Below are 22,410 nucleotides of genomic sequence, written 5' to 3'. Positions count from 1 at the left end.
CTCCCCCCCCCCCCCCCTCTCCGTAGCTGAGTCATCCTATCTCAGCAGGCACACAGTGAAAGAGAACTGCCGTAGAAAAGCCTAAGTGGGACTGATTGAGTGACCTGACAAACAGAGCAGTGGAAGAGCAGAATGGTGTTTTTCATGAAAAGAAGATGGCGTGATGGCAACGTGATAACATTTGAAGGTTTAAAGTATTTTTTGCACAAATCTGTGCTCTTTTGCTGCACGGAAATGTCGCCCGACAAGTCACACGGCACGTGAATGCACCTCCTGCACAGTGCTTAGAGATGCAGCCAGTGTCATGAAGTTGTCAATCATGCCTCTTTATTCAGTGTGGACAAGTTTGTTAGGCATTATGTTTAATTAATCAGAAATAAATCACATAATACAGTATGTGATTTTGCCCTTTCAATGAATAAGCAATACTCAGCAATATGATGTGACCACGAGCAGTAGTCAGAACAAAGGTTATCGCAGAAGCCTACCAAGTGACGCAGCGGTCTAAGGCACTGCATCGCAGTGTTGCAGCGCCACTACAGCCTTGGGTTCGATCCCAGGCTGTGTCATAACCAGCTGTGACCGGGAGTCCCATAGGGCGGCGCACAATTGGCCCAGTGTTGTCCGGGTTAGGGGAGGGTTTGGCCAGTAGGGCTTTACTTGGCTCATTGTGCTCTAGCGACTCCTTGTGGCAGGCCGCGTGCATGTAGGCTGACTCAGTTGAACAGTGTTTCCTCTGACACATTAGTGCAGCTGGCCTCCAGGTTAAGCGAGCGGGTGTTAAGAAGCTTGGCGGGTCATGTTTTGGAGGACGCATGACTCGACCTTCACCTTTCCCAAGCCCTTTGCAGCGATGAGACATGATCGTAATTACGATATTGGGGAGAAAAAGGGGGTAACAGGATGCACCCAAAGAGGATCTATGAATCTAGCTCATTTGACAGAAATTACCTGTGCCCTGTCCGGTGTGGGTAGTCCCCTCCTCTTCCTCACTGGGCTCGGCTGGCAGCACGGTAACCTTGGTGCCAGTCTGCTGGATAAACTGCTGCAGGTTGACCTGTCTCAGCTCCTTGGTCAGCTGCTCCAGCTCATGATGCATGTCCTGGAGGGGAGATACAGATTGATCAACGATATAAATCTATCTTTTTGCCATCTGTATTTACATATAATATAATATAATCTGACTCCAGCTATACTGACTGGTCATCTGTTCCTGGGGCCTCATTTACCAACCATGCAAAAACTCTCACTAAATTCTGCCGTACGTGGAGATTCTAGGATTTGCACGCAACATATACGCATGTTTTCACTGATAAATCAGAGACGTATTATATTTATGCGCTCGTGAAGGAGCGTTACAACCCTGCCTAGAAATCGTCCTCCATTCACCTTTCATAGTAACAAAAATGCCCTAATTTGCTGTATGATTTGGAGATCCTGTGTGGCTCAGTTGGTAGAGCATGGTGCTTGCAATGCCAGGGTTGTGGGTTTGATTCCCACGGGGGACCAGTATGGAAGTTTATGTTTTCACTACTGGATAAGAGTGTCTGCTAAATGACTGAAATGTGATGCAACCAACTTTTTAGTGCGGTTAAGAGCATTGGGCCATTAACTGTAAGGTCGAATCCCTGAGCCGACTAGGTGAAAAAATCTGTCGATGTGCCCTTGAGAAAGGAGCTTAACCTTAATTGCACCTATAAGTCACTCTGGATAAGAGTGTCTGCTAAGTTACTTAAATGTACACATTTTATGTTGTAACTGGGCCATGACAGTTTCTAAAAGAAATGACAAATTTGCTCACATTTTTGTATACAGTAGGTTTGGGCAGAATGTTTCAATCTCACTAACCAGGTTTCCATCAAACCTTTTTATGTGAGATTAAAAAATGTCATGACAGGCCTGAGAAAACAGCAAATTTGTCAGTAAACTTTCCAAATGTAGACAAACAAAATACGCTAGACAAGCTGGGATCTGTTTGTGTCTGTAAAATGTATTTTGTGAGAAATGGCGGTGGAAATGCTTTATGCGCAAATATTGATATAATAACCATCATATCGGAGTAAACTTGGAGTCACGCGATGACAAGTCTGTGTGGTCCTCCCACCATGACTCGGGAAAGCATGCAGTTTGTTAGGCTACAGATTAAATAAATGATGAACTTCACAGGGTGGTGAAAGTGAAAGCTGATGAACTTGATGCTCCTTTCCAATAAATATCTATGGTCTTAATCTGGTGACATGATGATCGATGTTAGGTTGCCATTTGACAAATAAAAAGAGTATTTTGTCCATAATAATCTAGTCATGTAGGCTATACAAGCACTGTATACGCAAGCTGTTGGCTAAGGCGCACGTGCCAATACCAGTGTGGACACATTTGATATATAAGGCACATTTTTTGGTGACAAAACCATCAGTAGAGTTGAAACCCATTTAACTTTTATTTTTTTATCCGGTACATGGAAATTTAACTGCAAAAGTTTGTTTTATGTGCACTACCTCATCATGCACATACTTTTATCTGCAACAAGTACATTTAAAGGAAATATATCTCTGGTGGGAAAATGTTTTTATGACGATTTTATTTATTTTTTATTTTAGAATATAAACCTAGCTATTAAAAAATGTAATTATGCATGCTGCCTACAGTGAGTGCCAAACATTGGTCATACATTCTACAAGATTGATTGTCTATTCGAACAATTTAAAGTAAATGCTACAACCCAAACTATGCAAAAGACAAATTGTTGTTCAATATTTTATCTCCTGCCCTGGTATAGGCTCTGAGATTAGGTTATGATGTTGAGCTCCTATCGCACAGCAATACTGTAGCCTAACCATACTGTAAAATATTTTAAATAGGCTACCGGTCTATTTACTTTCGAGCATGCTTGGCTATTGAATGAGTGATGGATGAACAGTAGCCTATTTGAAGAGTTTATTTCCAAAACTCTATATATCCATTTTCAGAAATGTTGGTAAATTAGCTTATTGTTTAAAATGTATAAAAAATAATTGATGTTTTTTTCACTATCTAATCATGGCATTGGGATGTTCAATGACATATGTATTTAAAAAAAAAAAAATGTATCACTTGATGGTTTCATTTCAGAGAGACAAATAATCCAGGTTTTTTTGCTAAACGCTATATATCCACCTCACTCTCAGATAAATAAGTAATACTGCTAAGTTCCTGTAAGGGCCATCATCACCCTTCCTATGACTTCATGTAGTGTTGAGAGACTCCTCTACACTACATGCCATATCAAAACATGAATCAGATCTTACACGCTCACTGCATGCCTTTGAAAGGGAACGTCTATGTCTTCTGCTGTAAAACGTGAAACACACAAGAAAGGTAAGCCTGAATACTGTTTATTTATGATTTAGCCTAATGTTTTCATGCCTGTCTTGGTAAACCAGGCTTATATGTGTTTGATTCTAAGTGTGCTACTGTATTCGTACCTGCTATGATTTAAGGCTATGTATGATGATTTCCTGCTTTTATCCCTGCCTTGCTAGGCCAGGTTTATGTTTGCTGATTCAAGTAATTTTTTGGCAGCTGCTCATGACGACTTAGATTTTTTTACATTTAATTTAAAACATTTAAAGTCCCTTATAAGGGCCTGTTTAGACTCCCTATGTCCACACAGTGCTATGTCCTGTCTATCACATAGCATAACTATGTCCAGAACCACTTTGATGTGATCCCGATTCCTCTCTACAAATGAATAGTCCCTGGCCTTGCCGTTAAGTTGATTTAAACCAAATCCCAGGCTTGGTTTGCACTGCCGTGGCTTCGCATCTGGTATGCTTCTGGTATGTACTGTATACTGTATATGTAAAAACACTATATGTGTTTCTACATGCATTTTTTCATGTGTATGCTCATGCATCAGCTTGTGTGTGTATGTTAATACATGTGTCAATGCCTGTGTCTGACCTGCAGTCTCTTGCCACTCAGGCTGAGGGACCTGTCCACGGCTCTGCAGCTGCTCTCCAGCTGGACAGACTGTCTGTCCTGGGCCTTGAGCTCCGTGCGGCCTCTGAGTACCTGCGCCTTGGCCTCCACCTCGCTCACCCTTTGAGTCTCCTGTCTCTCCCTCTGCAGACGCTCCTCCTCCAGACCTGCCTCTACACCCTGACACACAGACAGGTTTGAGTTTTAGACCAATAGGAGTAGGAGATGGTTAGGAGAACATATGCTTCCCAGCACCCTAGCTACATCATCGGTTTTGCTGGTAGTCTGTTATATAGACCAGGGTTTCCCAAACTTGGTCCTGGGGCACCCCTTGGGTGCACATTTAGTTTTTTTTTGCCTTAGCACGACACAGCTGACTCAAATAACCAACTCATCATCAACCTTTGATTATTTGCATCAACTGTGTAGTGCTAGGGCAAAAAACAAAACCTGCACCAAGGGGGGGCCCCAGGACCGAGTAAGGGAAACCCTGATTTAGATGGAAGTGCATAGAAAGGCACAGCAATAAATTCAGAGAGAGGATATGCATTATCTGTCTTTAAAATGACGACGCAAGGTGCCTGCACACTTTTAATGTTATGTGATTATAACAATTTATAAAACTGATTAGATGAGCAGCGTTCCAAGCCGTGCTGTATTGGCTGTCACAGAGACACGCCTAAGTTCCATCTGAATCACTGCGCCTCCATAAGAATATCATGTCTGAGTCATCTCTCTATTTATTTATCCCAACTTGCACATTATTTCCCCTTGCTTCCAGCCTAGCATTTAGTTTGGTACAGCGGGCGTTAATATAAGCCTCGCTGTCTGTTTGACCTCGGAAACAATGTTTCACTTTTTAATTTCCTTCTCTGTAGTATAATAAATAGAGTGAATGGTGCACAGACGAAACAAGACAACTTTTTCTGAGCCAGTTAAAATCACGCATCAATAGAAAATAAGCTGAAAGTTGGCTAGCTAGCTAGCTAGCTAGCAAGTGACCAGAATGTTAGCTATCCAGCCTGCATAGCAACCATTTTGTTTAGAACAACCAGTTCTTTTGCATAGCTAGCAACTTATTTTGGTCTGTAGCAACAAGCAACCAGATGGTGGAAGAATAAAATTGTATGAATTGACTAATCAAAATAACATTTTAATGAAAATATGTAATTCATTGTTATTTTAAATATGTCAGGCCGAAAAAGAGCATTTACCTGTGACTGTATTCATGATACACCACTGCCTCGTGCCTTATTGCTTAATTATACCATGCCGGAATTGTTAAATACTCATTTCTGATTTCCTTGAAGAGCATTCTAGAGTGTGCATTATTTCGTTATAAAACACGGCAATAACCAACTGCTATCAATAGTTGAATTGAGAACATTATTGGCATTGTTGAATTCGATTTTTATAGCTAGCTAATATTTAGGAGGACTGATGGTTTGCTTAGCTAGCAAGTCTGTTTGCTAGGTTACCAAGGCAATTACTGTGGCTATCCAGTAAACTTTCTAGCAACTTGTGGATGTTGAACACATTTCTACAGGTAAATTCACTCAGTAATGTGTGTGTTAAATTATAGCCGTGGTATAAGCGGGATAATCAACTTGGTGCTGTATGTGTTCTCTGGAAAATAATGGCACTCTGCAAAAGGTTAGTGCCACTCCGCTGTGCTTCGTGGCCACGGCCGCCCCGCTCAGTAGGCATGATTAGGTGGCGGCAGATTGACAAGGACTGCATGTTCTGAGCAAAACTGACAAAGACGGAAGTCCAACAACAACACATAAAACCTCACACAATTCTGCCCCAAAACAATGACAATTTCTTTCAACCAGTTCCATGTGGACTTTTTAGGTGAGCGCTGATGCCACCCTTTGATAAGCAGTGCCCACTTTGTCAAAGGCAGGGGGGGAAATTATTTTACGTCTCCATGGTGCTGTTGGAGAGACACATCTCTGCAGCGCTCCACCAACGTTCCGTCAAAAAAAGAATCTAATACAAATCATGTAGCAGATATAGGATATGGTAGAAAGACTATGTGGCCTTTTCTGTAGCCTACAGGCTGGAGATAAAATGTATGTAATGAGACGGGGCTCAATAAAAAAAAACGCTGTCATGTTAACAAACAATATATCCTAAAAACAGCACAGGTCAAAGTAAAATGCATAATATCTAATGGACAATCACAACTTTCGTCCAGGAGTTCCACCCCGTTTTCATGATCAGTGGTTTAAAGTTTGTGTCCGTCAATTTTTTATCATCTTATCATAGTGAAAAGGAAAATACTTCTGCATCTCCTGCTGTGTAAATACATTGCAAATAGGCTAGCGATAACTGGGTATCTGATATTCTTAAATAGCCAAATTGATGTCACAGGAATCAGGACTAATAAAGCCAATGCAATGGCCTGTTTTACAAACGGTGGGCCTATCACATTGATGGACATTCATAACATTCTATTGCGGTCTGACATATTAGGCTACACCCCAGTAATCACGAACCGACGTCTTTTGGACTTCTTGTTATGGTCCTGTCCGAACGTTTGGTGTTTTACAACCGGTAGGCTTCCCACATAGATAGATGGGCATACCTAAAATTCAATTTCAGGCAACACTGTAGGCTACATCTTTTGGTGCAGTTCCAGACCGGCCTTGATTTCCACGGACTTTGGTTTTTAGTCCGGTCCAGACCAATCATAGACGTCTACGTTTGGTTAAGATTTTGCCTGGTCTGGACCAGCTTTGATTTGGCCCAAACATAGACGTCTAGAAATGACTTATTTTCAACTTTCATTCAGAGCCAAAAAATTAGCCTGATTTCAATATCCGGAAAATACATATTTTCCACGTCTGTAAAATACGTATTTTCAACATCCGGAAAATAAGTATTTTCAACTTTCATTCAGAACAGAAAATTAACCAGATATCCATGTTCAGAAAATACATATTCTTTTTACCGTCCGGAAAAGATGCCTTTTCAACATCCTGGAAAATATGTATTTTAAACATACGAAAATACCTTTCCACCTTTCATTCAGAAATTAAATCGAACTTAACATCAACGTCTGGAAAATACGTCTTTTAAACGTCATTTTGCTCACTGGGATTATTCTAGTTTTGCGGGGGGCGGCATTTTTTGGTCTCGCCTATGGCCTATGGCGGCAGAACAGCAAGGACTGGCCCTGTTCGTGGCACACACCTTTCGCATCATGCATTATTTTCCATAAGGTCACATAGCCCCTTACACAATATACAACAGAAATCGTAACATTTAGGGGCCCTTTAATAGTGTCCATGCCACTTGATCATACCGTATCTAATTAATGCCCATGGGTCATAAATCCGAAGTGTGTCCCACCCACCTGTACCAGAGCCATCCTGTCCCCCAGCTCGACCTCAGCGCACTGAAGACGCCCTCTCAGCTCCTCAAGCCTGTCCTCCAGCTGCCTCTCACTCTCCAGCTCAATCTGCAGCTCGCTGGCCCAGAACTCCTCCTCCTCCATCTCCACCTCGTTCTTCCTCAGCCGTCTCTCCAGCCTCACTATCTCCTCCATCAGCCCCCCTGCTCCTCTGGCCTCCTCTCCCCCTCGCCCCCCCCAGGTCTGCAGTTCAGCCTCGTAGGCCTCCAGTCTCTTCTCCAGCACGCCCAGAGTCTCTCTCTGGAGCCCCACCAGTCTGACCAGGTCCTCCATGCGGCAGGCCCACATGCCGGGGGACACTGCCCCTCCTGTGGCTGCCGCTGCTGCATGGTGGTGGTGGTTATGGTTCCCACCATTCCCCTGGAGTAGGAGACGTCGTTTGGCCTCGAACTCCCTCCCCTCCCCCACCCGGCCTCCACTCAGGATGTCCCGGAGGCCCCGGGGCCCGCCAGTGAAGGTGAGGGACTTGCGGCGCGGCTCGCGGCGATCGAGGGCGTGCTCGCTGGGATGGCGGAGCTTGGCGAGTGGCGGGAGGCTCTGCCGGTGTGGGCCGCGTTCCGGACCCCGGAGCAGGGGACCCTCAGAGGGGGGGCGTTCGGTCAGGGAGGGGCCCGTGCGGTGCAGGATCAGCTGGACGTCACCGGCATACTGGCCCCAGGTGTTGAGGGAGGCCACCGGGCTCTCGTGGGGGGCCAGGTGGCGCTCTGTGTCCCGCCATTTCTCCACCAGGGTATAGCGCCCAGTTCGGCCTGGGAAAAACAGATAGGACAAGTTCAGTTATGTCAGCTTTTGTGTATGTTTTAGTGTATGCTTTGTGCATAGTTTTGTGTATGTCTTCTCAGGCTATGTACTTTGACAAACTAACTAACAAATCTGTCGAGATGAATAATAGCTCTCTTTGTAATCATATTTTACGTGGATCAATAGGATAAGTATCAGTGCATCGTCAGCTATTAAAAAGCGAAAAGCGAATGTATAAGAGCCTTGAATAATTTAACATCTATCTACTAACAGAGATGAATAACCCTGTTAGTTTTTTTAGGTAATATGATATTTGCTTTAGTGGAAATTATACTTTAGTGGGACATTTTATTTTCCAATTTCCAATTTTCACACAAGAAACAAGGCCAAAGAGACTGAGGCAAACCACTTGATATACACAGTCTCTTTCCAGTGCTGGTCCCAACTAGAGATAAACCCCAAAAACCTAACATTCATCTTGTCATTAGACATTTGTACTGTGTATAGGAATTTCTATATGGAAAGTAGGAGGAGGGTGGATGGAAGAGAGGAGGGAGCTTCGTCAGTGCTTTTGCTTCCCCTTGGCTGCAAGAGATGGAGGGATGACTCAGACTTTCCCTCCTCTCGCCTGCCCCACGCGTAATGGGAAGTGATGTCAATACAGTCTGCTCCATTCCTCTCCTCTCACTGACAGAGAGGGGGATGAAGAGATGGATGGTGGGGGGTTTCTGACTAAGACCCTCTCTATCTCTCACTACAGCACCAGATTGAGGCGTAGGCTGGAGGAGAGGAACAAATATTAGTTTTCAGCAGTAAGCCAAATTGTAAGACAGCTCCTGATTAAAATTGGAGTTTAATTAACCACCATTTCTTATACAAGCAAGTGGTGCAACACATTATAACAGAGAATCAGTATATCCTCTTCACTGTCGCTATACGTGAGTACTACTCTGTAACACTGGCCCAAATTGCTACGCAGTCAATCAACTATGGCTTGGTGACAAAGACAGTAGCCTACCTTACCAAAGTCTCACAGGTAAATACTATAGGTTAGGTTAGAGGTACATTATACTATTATTCTATTATTCAATATCATCCATAACGAAGGGGAAAGCACATGCAGAAAACAAAGTATAGGCCTACATTCTTAAATGCTAATATTTTAAATATTAGTAGCCAACACACATAAAACAAACATCCTAAAGCCTTTGTTAAAGGGATTTTCCAGAAGTTTTGAATAATTTCAGCCAGTAGTTTTGAAATTAGTGCTCACAAACCAAAGCAGGTCTCTGAAAATTGTGCACAATTGTGTACAACATCACATCATTTTTCTCGAGCCTCTGTAGCATGTGCCCGAAGAGAGTAAAAAAACTCTGTGGTGTTCATGTTGGGTGTACATCCCACAACCTCATTGGATTATACGGAACCGACCTGATCCCACCTTCCACTTTAACCATGCAACCTCATTGGACATCATTCCACCTGCCAATCAACCTTGTCCATCACGTTTGGTTGTTGCAGGCCAGTTCCCAAATTCCAGTAGTTGAATGGATTGTCTCATCAGACTAGTAAGGAAAATGAGCAAGCAAATGTGAAAATGTAATTTCATACAATGGAAAAGTTGCATCAAATGTCCTATTCCTTGAAAGTCGTGTATGGATTATGTATAGCATTTGCATACGTGATGAATGATGATCGCTGGCAGTTCAACTGCAGTGTTGTATTATTACCCCATATCATGGAATACCTGTGTGAATGTTTATAAGGACAAAAGGTGGACACATGGAATTATTCGATTTGGATGGATGGTTGACACAATAGAAAGGGCAAATATTTTATTGTCTAAAAAGTGGGTGAAAGTTTGCTTCAGTATGTATTTCTTGAGTGTATCAATATGTGTGTTCTGCCGTGATTGGCGAACGGGACAAATTAATGGACGGACACCTGGTAAAAACCTTATAGCCTATTGGGCATTATATTCCAAAATTCACCAGTGACACCATTTAGAATCTAAAGGTTGTCAGCATAGTGTTTCTGATCAGCAGGGCCGTGCACAGACCTAAAAAGGGCACCTGCTCCTGCTCCCAAAAAACACACACAAAAAAATATCTGTTGACTTAAAATTCTTACATTCATAGCTAATTATCTAATGCGCCTGTAACCAAATTTCAACATATATTTTTTAGCATAGGCCTTTATTTTCTGCAAAATCTTATCCTAGCAAGTTAACAGCCTACAGCTCAAAGAGAGGGCAAAGAGGGGTGGGCTATCAGCTGATCATAGCGGATGTAGATTATGTAGATCAGCTAGTTAGTTAGCTAGATAGTTAGCTATGTTGAAACACTCTAACTAGTCTTTACCTGTGATTGGAGGTTCTTCTGCTGCTGACATCTGCCTCATAAGCCTACTAACAAACCAACAAACAGTCGAATTGAAGCATTCCCCATGAGATGACACATGCAATTTAAAATGTTTACCTTTTGGCACCGGTAGAAGGACTTGAGACTAACTTTTTTCATCACCGTCCCAGGATCATCCCGAAGTGCAATTTCAAACGTACCAAATTGAAGATGAACCGTCCCAAATAAATACATCTATTTTGTACATAAATGTAAATAAATATTTTTCAACCTAGGTGATATGCGTAATGGCTACAGCAAGAAAATATCTTTCAAAATGTCTATATTTTCATCTCTGTCACATGTGTTCCTGCTAATTCCATTTTGGAATGTTCGCGTTTACAGGCTGACTACACCACTCGCGTCGCGTGCACGAGCGTTGCAAAATAATTTTAGAAATCTATAATATTCAATTATTGCACCCACACTGCTCGCGCGCGCCAACGAGCATCTGCGTTGCCAAGGGCTAAAATAGAAGTCAGTTCTATTTGTGACGCAGATCGCGCTGCAAGTCCTGCCTCTCCCATCTCCTCATTGGTTTATAGAAGCAGGTACCCACATGCCATCTCCTCATTGGTTATACCCACGTGAGTGACTGAAAGACGAACTAGGTCGTTGCTGGTAATGCACCTCATTTATGAAAGTTGCCAAACGCAATATAAAGTCAAGAGAATAAAAAGCCTGAAAGGAGGAGAGATGACTAGAAACGATTCGGTTGACCGTTTTATGTGTGGATTAATTGTCGGAGTAGAGGACCTTGTGCATTTCAGGTAAAATAACAACTCAATGTTTATATCCCCGGACAAATTAGCTAGCAACCGCAAGCTATCTAAATAGGACAAATTAGCTAGCAAGTGCAAGCTAGCTAGCTAAATTGCCATAAATGTTTAATGCTTTTCGACCTGTCTCCAAATTAATGTAATTGGTTCAGAGTTTGTTTTGATATTTTAACCTGCGTGTTGTGATCGCGTTTGGTGTGGGGGGACGAAATACATTTATGCACGATGGCGCACGCACGGTTTGGGTTGGGTTCCGTGTTAGCCTACTGCCGTGTGCACATTGCTGCTCTTATAATGTGAAGAAATAATAGTTTATCAATATTTTAAGGTAAGCCTTCTGATCTGTTGCATCAGCCTCATTGCTTTAAAAAAATGAAATGATGTACAGTGATTTAGGATCATCCCAGAACTGCTCCAGAGGCTGTTTTAAACCGCCCCAGACAGGCTTTATCGTCCCGGGATGCCCTTCATTTATAGCCCTGGCCGGTAGCCTCTGCCTGCAGGACGAGTGCAGTCAGTGTGCCCTCGAGTGGGGGAAGAGGAGTGGGATTCAAAACTAGTTTGATGAGGATTTAATTTAAACAAGAGAGAAAATAGATTAAAAGTAAAATAAAAATGTCATAATAAAAAAACGCCACCAATCTGAAAGGGCACTCATTCTCTCTATCTGTGCACGTACCTGCTGATCAGGTTGACAATTATCTTCTCAATGTATTTGTGTGGCTAAAATGACATTTTTAGCGCACAACATTTTCTGGTTTGCAGAAATGTATTGAAAGAGAGAAATGCAACTCCTACCGAGGTCGAAAAGATCTAACTTCTACTTTTGGATGCTTTCTAACTTCTGATGCATGAATTTGATCGATTTATTCAGTGTATTGTCGCTGTTATCAAAATAACTAATAGTAAGTGCATGCAGCCACTAATCCCACTTGCTTCAGAGCACGCATTCCCTACATGACAGGAACGAGCACGTAGATCTGATGCACTAAATGGCAGGTTAGAATGTAAGGATTCTGTGCCCCTTTCCACTGGCTGAGGACTGTAGATCATTTATTATGCATGTATGAGCCGTACAATGACACGTCAAGTCCAAAATGGGACGTTTAAAAAAATAACCAGGTCGTTTTCAATCCTCTGGAATATGTCTTTAGAGTCATAGTTCAGAGGATACTCACCTATGGCTTGAGCAAGAGCGATGACCACTTCCTGGCAGGTGGTTGCCTCTGTGACCCCACAAACAACTCTCTGGACCCCGTCGACCCAGACCTTGAGCTCCATGATGGGTCAGGTGAGTCAGGTCAGGTGACTCAGGTCAGGTGCTGCGAGGGGGCCGGCTGCGATGGGTTGGCCCCGTCATTCCTGGAAGCTCCAGCAGTGCAGGGTGGCTCCAGCTGCAGCACCTCTGGCCACCAACTCACTGAGGAGGAAGAACACGGAGCAAACCAGGAAGGACCTGGTCAGGAAGCAGCACATTTAAGAGGACAATGTAGTTTAACTCTTTGCCCAGAACTGCACAAAACTGGTCAAAACTGGACCAAATTATGCAATTTCAACCAGTTTTCACCCCACTGGGATGGATCTTTTAAATTGTGTAAACCTATTTCTTCGCTAGATGTAGAAGTTGTTGTCACTGTAGTCTGTGATGAGACAGGTAGTAGCAATGGGAGATTCATCATGGCCTGAAAACAATATCAGCCTGAAAATATGTGCCACTATTTTTAGCGGCTGTTGTGGAAAAGGAGGACGGCTCAAATAGTTGGGGAATGGTAGAACCGTCCAGCCAGGCATAGTAGGACCAGCTGGACATGAAATTGTTGTTTTCATCCCAGCTCTGTGAATAGATACATGTCTTTAGGGGGGTTGGACAGAAAGAGCCTGCCAGTACTGATGGTCTGAGCCAAGTTCCTGCTATTGTACAGAGATGAAGGAGGAAACAACGGTGAGGAGAAAGACGGAAGATGGCGTCAGTGAAATGGAGAGAGGGAGAGCAGGAAAAGTGAGTGAAATATGAAATAGAGAGGGGAGGGCAGGATGAGAGACTGCAACAGAGGAGGGAGGGAGAGAGGGAGAAGGAGGGGAACAAGGACTTTCTTTTGATGTCGAGGGTCTCGTATTTTGCTGCAGATGTGGTAACTTTGTATGTTTGTGTGTCTGGCTTGATTTGACGAGGAACTATTTTTGGTTTGTTTTCTGTATAATGCTCTGTGTGTTGTTTACTATATGAGTTTCAAAATACAGGTAAGTGCCAAAATAAAGGAAACAAACAAAGTCATCTTAATAGGGTGTTGGGCTACCACAAGCTTATTGAACCGCTTTAATGCGCCTTGGCACAGATTCTAGAAGTGTCTGGAACTCTATTGGGGGGATGCGACACCATTCTTCCACAATAAATTCCATCATTTGGTGTTATGTTAAGGCTGGTGGAAAACGCTGTCTCGGGTGCCGCTCCAGAATCTCTCATAAGTATTCAATTGGGTTGAGATCTGGTGACTTAGACACAAACACACAAACACACACACACTTTAAACCACCTATGCTCCTTTAAGACCTCTGTTTCAAAGTCACAGATCTCTTCTTCTAGCCATGGTAGGCAAAATATTGGGCAACTAGCCATTTTTATACATAACCCAAAGCATGATGGGGTGTTAATTGCTTAATTAACTCTGGAACCACACCTATGTGGAAGCACCTGATTTCAATATACATTGTATTCCTTAATTTACTCAAATGTGTTTACTTTATTTTGCCAGTTACCTGTAGCTTCACGGTAGTAATCCAATGAAGTATGTGGTAAAGACATTCATTTTGAACCGCATTCATCTCCCAGTCAAGTTCATTCCAGACAAAATGAACAAGACTGCTTTTGTGACTGTAGTAGACACTGTCAAATGATAAGTGAGTGTGAAAAAGCATGACCAGTGGCCTTGGTCCATGCAGTCTGGCACATTCTATATTCCATCCTGTCTCCACAACAGACCAAGGATAAAAAGTCAATATGGAATTACGAAATCAGATCAAATTAGGGACATTTCAAAGGAAAAACCATCTGCATTGCAGTCCTCTTCAAGGAGAGTCTATGGAGAGTGGATGTATGGCTAGTGTCCAGAGCTGTGATGCCCCCTAGAGGGCTGACCTTCACACTGCACTGCACTGCTCTATCCTCCTGCTGGTCACTTAACCCCCCTTCACACCTCCCCCACCCTCCTCCACCCCAGTGAGTTCTCTTCGTGTAATGTAATTTAGACCAGCCTCGGCATGCTGCTGTGCTTTATACACACACACACGCACACACACACACACACGCGCACGCACACACACAGAGACACACTCACGCACGATTGCACGCACACACATACATGCACACACACACTCTACCTCTCAAATGGTGCTTTGCTAAAAAACAGTGGGTTGAGAACACTAAACATCACTGCAAGATAAAACCAGTTCAGCTTAATAGGACAAGGTAGGGGCTTTGAGAGAACAATCTCTCTTTTTAGGGCCAGGCAAAGGGGGGATGTCAAACAAACACTCTGTGTCTCTGTGTGTGTCTCTGTGTGTGTGTCACCTTTGTCTCTTGCCTGGCTGATGATCTCTCTATTCCTGGCATATTTACAGCTGGCTAGGAAGTGCTTTTGTCCTTCATCCAGATTGCCCTTAAATGGCAGCAGAGTACAGATAGAGGCATGGAGGGAAATGGGCTGCGAGTCACACACAAAGAGGACTCTGGGAGATTTTTCTGTACTGACACATAACTATGTCACTATTTTGTTGAACTTTTTTTCCCCAGGGGAGTGTGAAAAGTGAATTGACATTGGAATACAGAACATACATGGCCAGGGCTCTAAATGAAAACATGTCATTGGTAAGACTGGTGCTGCTAACTTAGAAAAGTTAAGAGTACCACATAAAATTCAGGAGCACAATAAAAATAGATTTGAAATTGATTAAGATATAGCCTACAGATGTAGGATCTTAATTTGAGCCAATTTGCTACAGTAGGACACTAATCCTGCAGCAACAGAAAATGTGAATTATTTTGTGGATTATAATAATTTATATTTTTGTAGGGATTGATACATTTTTTGTTAGGGCAAATTAGGTCTGAAATATTAAAGTGGAAATGACAGTTTTATATTGCATTTTTCAAACTCAAATACACTACAGGTTTGAGGAAAATTCAAAGCAATAAAAGAGTGATTAAATTACCATTCTACATCTGTACATTGGGCCTATATGAATCCTACTTACTTTTGAAGCACATCTCCTGAAGAAGATATCTATTTTCTATGGTTCGTGTTGGTTGGCACGACAACAAATGCAAAAGCCAGATAGGAGTTAGGACAGGGTAGGAACCAAAGTGTTGGTCAGTGTTTATCAGGGGAACCTAATCACATTTGAATAAATGTTGCATTTAGACAAAGATTTTAGAATAGTCTATCTAATTCAGAACACACCGTTGCACAAACAACATGGTGATCTATACCACCACCGGTAGCAACCTGTATTAGAGCTAATGTTTGTTTTGCCCTAGCTAGAGCATTTAGCTAAATGGCATTTAGCTAGCCAGCTAGCTAGTTAACTATTAACATTATCGATTAGCATTATTTTAGGCATTATTTTAGGCACATGCCAGCTTCCTTAGACTAACTCGCATTTTGCAGAGAGCAAGATACACAAATGAATAGTATAATAGAGAAAACATGTGGATTCATATTTAGAGGCAACGTGGAAAGCAGCATCATTCTTAAATCACGGCGTTCACACATTTTGTTTGTGCATGTCATCACATACTGTGCGGTAGTGTGTGTTCAATCATGTTACATTTTGTGATACAAAATAAAAAAGGAACAGGGAAAAGGAAAAATATTGCACCACCAACTAATCCTACACCTAAATATAATCACCACCCCATTCCACTACTTTGACCCTAACTGATCCTACACCAGGCCAACGGCCTGGGACGACGGGACTCTTTCATTCAACACACCGTGTAACTCTTCTGCAGTAAAACCTCGTACACCCAAGTACTTCTCTGCAGCTGCCACCATAACATCTATTTTCTGTGATTTATGTTCCATTTCTGCAGTACAGTTGATAACCATGGCAATGAATGCTAGAAAACCAACCATACTGAAGCACAGATTCGTGTCACTCTGTATTGGTTTAGGCCTACTACTCACCTTTGACCCATCATCCTCTACTCTCTTCACTGCCTCAGCATACGACACCTTCTGTCCTACTCTGACCCTGGCAACCTCAACCTGTCTCTCTCGAACTGGACACTTCTGATCGCCAACTACGTGGGCACCCCCACAATTGACACACAGTTTTTCCCACCGATACTACACATTCCTTTGTCCCATGCCCTCCTGTACACTTCTCACATCTCGGAATCGTCGTCCTAAACACTGCTGCAACATGAACATAAGTTTGGCATTTGAAACACCTTAGTGGGTTCGGTACAGACGCTCTACACTGGTTAACTGACATATCCTAATCACTCCTTTCAAAGGCGCCCTGCTCTGGAGAGCAAAGCAAGTCACAGGTCTTGTCCCTAGTCATGTGACGCGAAGCGCCTGCTCCCCCTTGAATGGAATAAATCCATAAAATCCACTTCGAGCTACCTTCAAAAATGTAATAGTAAACAACTTATTTTCTACCCAGCCTAAGACTACATATGGATCAGCCAAAAGGCAGGGATCAATTTTCTTCAAAAATGTCACTCCTACTGGGCCCAAATTATCCTTGCATGACCATCGGGCAATGTTTGCACTCTGAGGTCTTCACAACACCAGCCACCATAGGTAATTCATCCTCACACTCGTCAGGTAACATTTTTGACCATCAGGGGCAGCAGAATATTGTTTGTACTTGGCGCGCGTCTTACCCAACACATACCTTTCCACTACACTTGGCTCTTCTCCTTCTTCCTTACTATCCATAACCACGTTTATCCGATCACCGCTCTCTTGTCGCGCCTTCATCCGGCTGTATTGCTTGCAGAGTACGCACTGATGACGTTTCTCCAAAACCCAACTTCTGTTACTTAGCCCAATTTACAAGTCTGGCTATCTCTGGCCTCTCCATGCTTCCCCAGCCGCTGAGTGCATGAATTGACAGTATATGCTGAGAGAATAAACAGCGTGAAGGAACTGTGTGCTGATGAGGTACAGTTCACAAACGATTCATTATTTTTGAATGACTATTTTTACCGACTCGAGAGTCATGATTCGTTTTTCTGAGTGATTAATCAATTTTATTCGTTCATTTGACGAGTTGGCTGCAATGAGTCCTACAGCAGGATTAATACACGCTCCTCCGGAAAGACGTGCTCCAACCACCAACTGTCTGTCATATGCGCGCAGGAAAATAGAGAAGAAAAAGACATGTTAAGAACTGATAATTGATCACATGGTGCAAGAAGGAACACAATTAATTGATTATTGAATGTTATGATGGACACCGCTCTGTTGAACCAAAACAAAACAAACTCGAACTTGAGAACGAATTGCTTGGGGAGCTGCAGTTTGTGAACGATATTGTGTTTATCCCCCTCAACGCAGTCAAGCAATACATTCTGCCAAGAGTCGTTCACAAGCTAGACCGCTTCTAGACCTTGTTTCAAATGTATCAAGAAATAATTGTATTTGTATGCCTTTAGCAATCAACAAATGTACATTGTTTAAAGCACCTGTTTACAAGTCTCAGTCACAAATGACAGCTCCAATAAGCCCCCCATGGTGAACAAGATGTGAATGAGAGGCTTGTAGTATTATGACTATTTTGAGTTGTCCGTTCATTACATGACAGATAGGTCCTCAGGGGAGGTTGGGTTACACTGAGGGGTCGGTGTGTGTGTGTGTGTGTGTGTGTGTGTGTGTGTGTGTGTGTGTGTGTGTGTGTGTGTGTGTGTGTGTGTGTGTGTGTGTGTGTGTGTGTGTGTGTGTGTGTGTGTGTGTGTGTGTGTGTGTGTGTGTGTGTGTGTGTGTGTGTGTGTGTGTGTTATATAACTAACCTTTCACCTCTCCAGAAGTCCAGGCTATAATGTATAAAGCTGGTTGACAGTTTTGTTCCAAACCCCCCAGGAAAACAGCCAGTGGTTATGTCTACACAGTGAGGGGACTAATGCGTCTTAATACCATGTTGTAACACACATTGGCGTGTACTACAATATGACATAAGGCCGCAAAACTGGTGATCCATATAAGATTATCCATATAAGCTTAGCATATAGTAATCATATAACACAACAGAGAAAATACAACAGCAAATCCAGTACAGTACTGTATAACTGACAATGATACAGGATAACATAGTGGTTGGTGCCAAGCCAGCATAGTGGCACAGGGCACAGGTCTATCTCAAGATCTGCCCCTTTGCCCTGCAGAGATGACCATGGCCTGATCTGTAGAGCTGCTCACAACCCTGAGCCAAGGAGCATTCCGTGAGAGCATGGCTTACAGTACATTCCAACAGATTCCATTTTAGATCGAAGAACAGCTAAAGAGATGCTTTACTGCTGTAACGTAAAACCAAAACAGACCAAAAGGCAGATGACCCAAGTAAGGCTGTTGCGGTGAGCATATTACCGCCACAACGGCGGTCACGAGTCATGAAGGCCGTCAAATTCCACAGGACCGTTTAGTCACGGTAATTAGGCTTCTCCAAGCTCTGATGCTGCTGATGGTCATTAGTAGCCTACCAAACTTGCTAACTGCCTGGTACTCAGCACTCTATTGTCCCTCTTATCACTCTGACATCAATGCAAATGTAATCGAAAATCTAATCAAACACTTCATGAGAGCCCATGAGCTCATGTTGCGCAACATTTATATAGGCTATGAAATTGCGCAAGAAAACAGGGTGATGGCCTCTATTAAAAAGAGGAGGGACCCATCAGCTTTCTATAGGCCAGGCCTACTATATTTCTCATCTTTCTTATTAATATTAAGCACATTGCTTATCTTTACAACAGGAGTATAGCCTACCCGGCTGGCATGGGAATGAACCACAGGAAAAGCGTCCTCCATTTGCTATTTAAGTGCATAGAGGACATGTATTTTTTCCCGCCGCCCCTGTTTCATGACAGGTGCATGATAATGGTCCATTCTAAATCAAAACAAATTTGACACATATATTTAGTATATGAGAAGACAAGATTAAATCAAGAATAGTCTGATGGGTGACAATATTAGCCTATCACTTGTGAATTATAGATTATGACTTGTGAATGATGCCCAGCATAAGGCAAGAAACAATCATAGTTTTAATCATAGTTGCACACCTCATATAGCCTAGCCCATAGGCCTATATGTTTTGATAAGGTTTGTATCACAACTAAAGTGGCCAAATAACTTCTTAAAATTAAGCACATTAATCCGCTTTACAAGGTGTGTAGAGCCTTACTGGCATATATAAGCAGCGCATGAGTTTCAAGTTTGGGGAAGATAATATTCACCATAAAAATGCACCTTTATAATGAAAGCATTACATGCATAATTGCATTTGTGGTCACTTTTGATAATGGTGTTTTCCTGCTAATGGAACATTCGTGCTTATAGCCTATGGCAATGTGCGCATTGCTGCGCTTATAATGTGAAGAAATAGTCTAATAGTTTATCAACATTTAAAGCTAAACGTTGCGTCAGCCACATTGCGTAAAAAGGTTTTTGGGATGCTAGTGGTTGTATTAATTTGGGATCTATTGCATCCCACAACTGTCCCAGACTATGTTTGGAATATTTATTTCTCACACAGAATATAACAGGTCAACTTTTGTACTATGGGGGATAGTAGATTGACATAGGCTAGTGCTTTTGCTGTTTATTAGGCCTACTCATCTAGTTGGCTGATGAAAAGTAAATGTGGACAGTTCTTCCAATATCTTCAATATGCACCTCGGAATGGGATAAGGACGAGCGCAGTTGCGTCCCCGATGTGTCTGTCTTCACTTGTAGCCTGTGAGAAAGACCTGATCACGTGATGGAGAACCATGTGAGTGAGATGTCCAATGGAGTGCGCAGCACTCAGGGAGAAGGGCACAACGCAGCACTCCGGGAGAAGGGCACAGGCCCAAAAGGCATGGATTTCTTTAGGGTGCATTATGGCCACACAAAGGGGATGCTGCTGTGAGATTTGAGGCATTATCAAATGCTTGTCAAATTGTGAATGAGAGACTGATGAAGTGTGTACAGCCTACACAAAAAAATAAAACAGAGCTCATGCCTTTCAAGCGACTTTTTTCAAATCATCATTAGAGTCGCATCATGCAGCCTTACAATGTATTAACATTCAAAACATATAGCCCAACGTTTGTAGAACAACTAAAGTTACATTAATAACTCTAAATTAAGCATATAGGAGTACATATTTCTTTGTTAACCGCTTAACACAGAATAGCCACATACAGTGGGGAGAACAAGTATTTGATACACTGCCGATTTTGCAGGTTTTCCTACTTACAAAGCATGTAGAGGTCTGTCATTTTTATCATAGGTACACTTCAACTGTGAGAGACGGAATCTAAAACAAAAATCCAGAAAATCACATTGTATGATTTTTAAGTAATTAATTTGCATTTTATTGCATGACATAAGTATTTGATCACCTACCAACCAGTAAGAATTCTGGCTCTCACAGACCTGTTAGTTTTTCTTTAAGAAGCCCTCCTGTTCTCCACTCATTACCTGTATTAACTGCACCTGTTTGAACTCGTTACCTGTATAAAAGACACCTGTCCACACACTCAATCAAACAGACTCCAACCTCTCCACAATGGCCAAGACCAGAGAGCTGTGTAAGGACATCAGGGATAAATTGTAGACCTGTACAAGGCTGGGATGGGCTACAGGACAATAGCCAAGCAGCTTGGTGAGAAGGCAACAACTGTTGGCACAATTATTAGAAAATGGAAGAAGTTCAAGATGACGGTCAATCACCCTCGGTCTGGGGCTCCATGCAAGATCTCACCTCGTGGGGCATCAATGATCATGAGGAATGTGAGGGATCAGCCCAGAACTACACGGCAGGACCTGGTCAATGACCTGAAGAGAGCTGGGACCACAGTCTCAAAGAAAACCATTAGTAACACACTACGCCGTCATGGATTAAAATCCTGCAGCGCACGCAAGGTCCCCCTGCTCAAGCCAGCGCATGTCCAGGCCCGTCTGAAGTTTGCCAATGACCATCTGGATGATCCAGAGGAGGAATGGGAGAAGGTCATGTGGTCTGATGAGACAAAAATAGAGCTTTTTGCTCTAAACTCCACTCGCCGTGTTTGGAGGAATAGAAGGATGAGTACAACCCCAAGAACACCATCCCAACCGTGAAGCATGGAGGTGGAAACATCATTCTTTGGGGATGCTTTTCTGCAAAGGGGACAGGACGACTGCACCGTATTGAAGGGAGGATGGATGGGGCCATGTATCGCGAGATCTTGACCAACAACCTCCTTCCCTCAGTAAGAGCATTGAAGATGGGTCGTGGCTGGGTCTTCCAGCATGACAACGACCCGAAACACACAGCCAGGGCAACTAAGGAGTGGCTCCGTAAGAAGCATCTCAAGGTCCTGGAGTGGCCTAGCCAGTCTCCAGACCTGAACCCAATAGAAAATCTTTGGAGGGAGCCGAAAGTCCGTATTGCCCAGCGACAGCCCCGAAACCTGAAGGATCTGGAGAAGGTCTGTATGGAGGAGTGGGCCAAAATCCCTGCTGCAGTGTGTGCAAACCTGGTCAAGAACTACAGGAAACGTATGATCTCTGTAATTGCAAACTAAGGTTTCTGTACCAAATATTCAGTTCTGCTTTTCTGATGTATCAAATACTTATGTCATGCAATAAAATGCAAATTAATTACTTAAAAATCATACAATGTGATTTTCTGGATTTTTGTTTTAGATTCCTTCTCTCACAGTTGAAGTGTACCTATGATAAAAATTACAGACCTCTACATGCTTTGTAAGTAGGAAAACCTGCAAAATTGTCAGTGTATCAAATACTTGTTCTCCCCACTGTATGTGCACTCTGTCAAATCGTTTGGAGAAAATATCCTTTCTATTTTATTCAGCTTTGTTCAATTGTATTCTTCATACTATAAAATAATATAAAATAAT

The 22,410-nt window shown here is 42.7% G+C and overlaps 1 protein-coding gene across 3 annotated transcripts in view; it reads right to left on the bottom strand.

Annotated features, from left to right (window-relative positions):
- The window catches only part of LOC139540156 (ras association domain-containing protein 8-like), a 34,510-nt gene that overhangs the window by 6,917 nt on the left and 5,183 nt on the right, over positions 1-22,410 (bottom strand). Inside the window, exons 2-5 of one of the 3 annotated variants that reach the window (XM_071343745.1) lie at positions 12,476-12,753; positions 7,322-8,127; positions 3,943-4,140; positions 952-1,102 (exon numbers count right to left, since the gene is read on the bottom strand). In XM_071343745.1, the coding sequence (XP_071199846.1) occupies positions 952-1,102; positions 3,943-4,140; positions 7,322-8,127; positions 12,476-12,578 (1,258 nt within the window). In that variant the 5' untranslated portion in view covers positions 12,579-12,753. The remainder of the gene's footprint in view (positions 1-951; positions 1,103-3,942; positions 4,141-7,321; positions 8,128-12,475; positions 12,754-22,410) is intronic. The other 2 variants (XM_071343746.1, XM_071343747.1) reach the window with 2 other exon arrangements.

Source organism: Salvelinus alpinus, chromosome 15 (genome assembly GCF_045679555.1).
Source record: "Salvelinus alpinus chromosome 15, SLU_Salpinus.1, whole genome shotgun sequence".
NCBI classification, from domain to species: Eukaryota; Metazoa; Chordata; class Actinopteri; order Salmoniformes; family Salmonidae; genus Salvelinus; species Salvelinus alpinus.
The sequence above is the reverse complement of the archived record's forward strand: the minus strand, read 5'-3'. Positions and strand labels throughout refer to the sequence as shown.